The sequence below is a fragment of the Atheta coriaria genome, unplaced genomic scaffold, assembly GCF_025399875.1.
Source record: "Atheta coriaria isolate IRGN ID8LTWV9N9 unplaced genomic scaffold, Caltech_Dcor_3.1 scaffold2913_size1372, whole genome shotgun sequence".
Lineage (NCBI taxonomy): Eukaryota > Metazoa > Arthropoda > Insecta > Coleoptera > Staphylinidae > Dalotia > Dalotia coriaria.
In genome coordinates this window covers 1-1372 of record NW_027050285.1, presented here as the reverse complement: position 1 = coordinate 1372, position 1372 = coordinate 1, and the positions used below count along the sequence as shown (strand labels likewise).

The 1372-nt window shown below is 32.1% G+C and overlaps 1 protein-coding gene across 1 annotated transcript; it reads right to left on the bottom strand.

Annotated features, from left to right (window-relative positions):
• Positions 1-53: 53 nt before the first annotated feature.
• Positions 54-928, bottom strand: LOC135803110 (small ribosomal subunit protein mS25-like). The gene is made up of 4 exons (XM_065316727.1): positions 740-928; positions 547-653; positions 407-494; positions 54-285 (listed from the first exon to the last, which is right to left on the bottom strand). Exons 1-4 carry the CDS (start codon positions 874-876, stop codon positions 111-113), a joined length of 507 nt encoding a protein of 168 aa, XP_065172799.1. The 5' UTR covers positions 877-928; the 3' UTR covers positions 54-110.
• Between the last annotated feature and the right edge of the window lie 444 nt (positions 929-1372).

Below are 1372 nucleotides of genomic sequence, written 5' to 3'. Positions count from 1 at the left end.
GTTTATCTAAGACTAGGAATCTTATTCAATGTTGTTGAAGTCATGAAGTTAGATTTAAATGTAAATTATTTTAATTTGTTTGAAAATTATGACTAAACAATTGATTGGTTCTAATCCTCCTTGGCGTATTTATACTTTCCACGCATTTCAAACGGAAGTGGACATGTTCCAGGACATGGTATTTGGCCTAAAATCTCGCAAATACAGTGACGATCGCACATCGCGCCGAAATTCGCGGGATTATCTTTCTTTTCTTTTGCAATTGCTTCAGCTTGCAGAACTTCTCTGTAAAAACACAAAATTTGAGTGTATGTTGGGTTTCCTTTGTAATAATTTAACAGTCCATGACAAAATTTGTTTCAATTAAAGCTGATTTATTCCGAAAAAGAACTAGTTAAAAACTTACTTGGTTTTACCAATCACTTTCTCAAGATGCTCCTGGATTTCATCTTTAGATTTACTGTCAATATCTATTAACATTCTTTGTCCACTTTCTGTAAAACATTTTGTATCAAAAAAGTTAATAATTTCCAATGTTATACAGACCATAGAAACATTTGATGAATGGCGATGGTGTCATGTTCTTCAATGTGCAAATTTGTAGATGTGGGTTTTTGTATTGTAATTGTGGTAAATGCCAGAAAACAAAATCCCTACAAAAACAACAAATGAGAGACAGGACTTAAATATCAATAATAGTACTATTTAAGCAGTATCAGTAATGTTTGGTAGTATTTACCTTGCACCTTGATGGTGATCTCCATGAGTATTGTAGTTAACTGTGAATATTTTGATCTGATCTTTAAGTACAAGTCTGCCAGCCTCTAAATATTTGATTGTACGCCTGATGGGCGCTTTTCCTATCATGAAAGGCATGACTTATGGATTTATTTGACAATTACTACCTAAAAATGATTCTAAAGGGTATAAAAAATTGAGGAAATGCAAGATAAACACCACACTATAGAACACGGTTCCAATATTTTTTAGGTTAAGGGAAAGAATTCGCAACTAAACACATTTTCGATTCAGTTACAATTCTACCATAAAATAATACTTTTTGCTTCCCAAACTATATTTATCAATTTATTCGATTCCTGTAAACAATTCAGCCTGCAATATTTCATCAAGAATTCCGAATTTCAAATCAAAAATTCGATATTGATTAAGTTCTAAGCAACCCAACATACACCAAACTAAACGAATCCGACAAAAAATAAAAAAGAGGATTAAAAGCAAGGAAAGCACCAAAAAAGTTTTAGAAAAACATTGATTTCATTATTTATTAAATTATATAAAGTAACATTTTACTTCTTCTTGGACACACCAACAGTTCTACCACGACGGCCGGTAGTCTTGGTATGTTGACCAC

Excerpts from the sequence above, each read along its gene's own strand:
- LOC135803110 (XM_065316727.1), bottom strand. The coding sequence starts at position 876 with ATGCCTTTCATGATAGGAAAAGCGCCCATCAGGCGTACAATCAAATAT. Across the intron at positions 495-546 it reads ATTCATCAAATGTTTCTATG|AAAGTGGACAAAGAATGTTA; the intron begins GTCTGTATAACA and ends AATGTTTTACAG. Across the intron at positions 286-406 it reads AAAGTGATTGGTAAAACCAA|AGAAGTTCTGCAAGCTGAAG; the intron begins GTAAGTTTTTAA and ends GTGTTTTTACAG.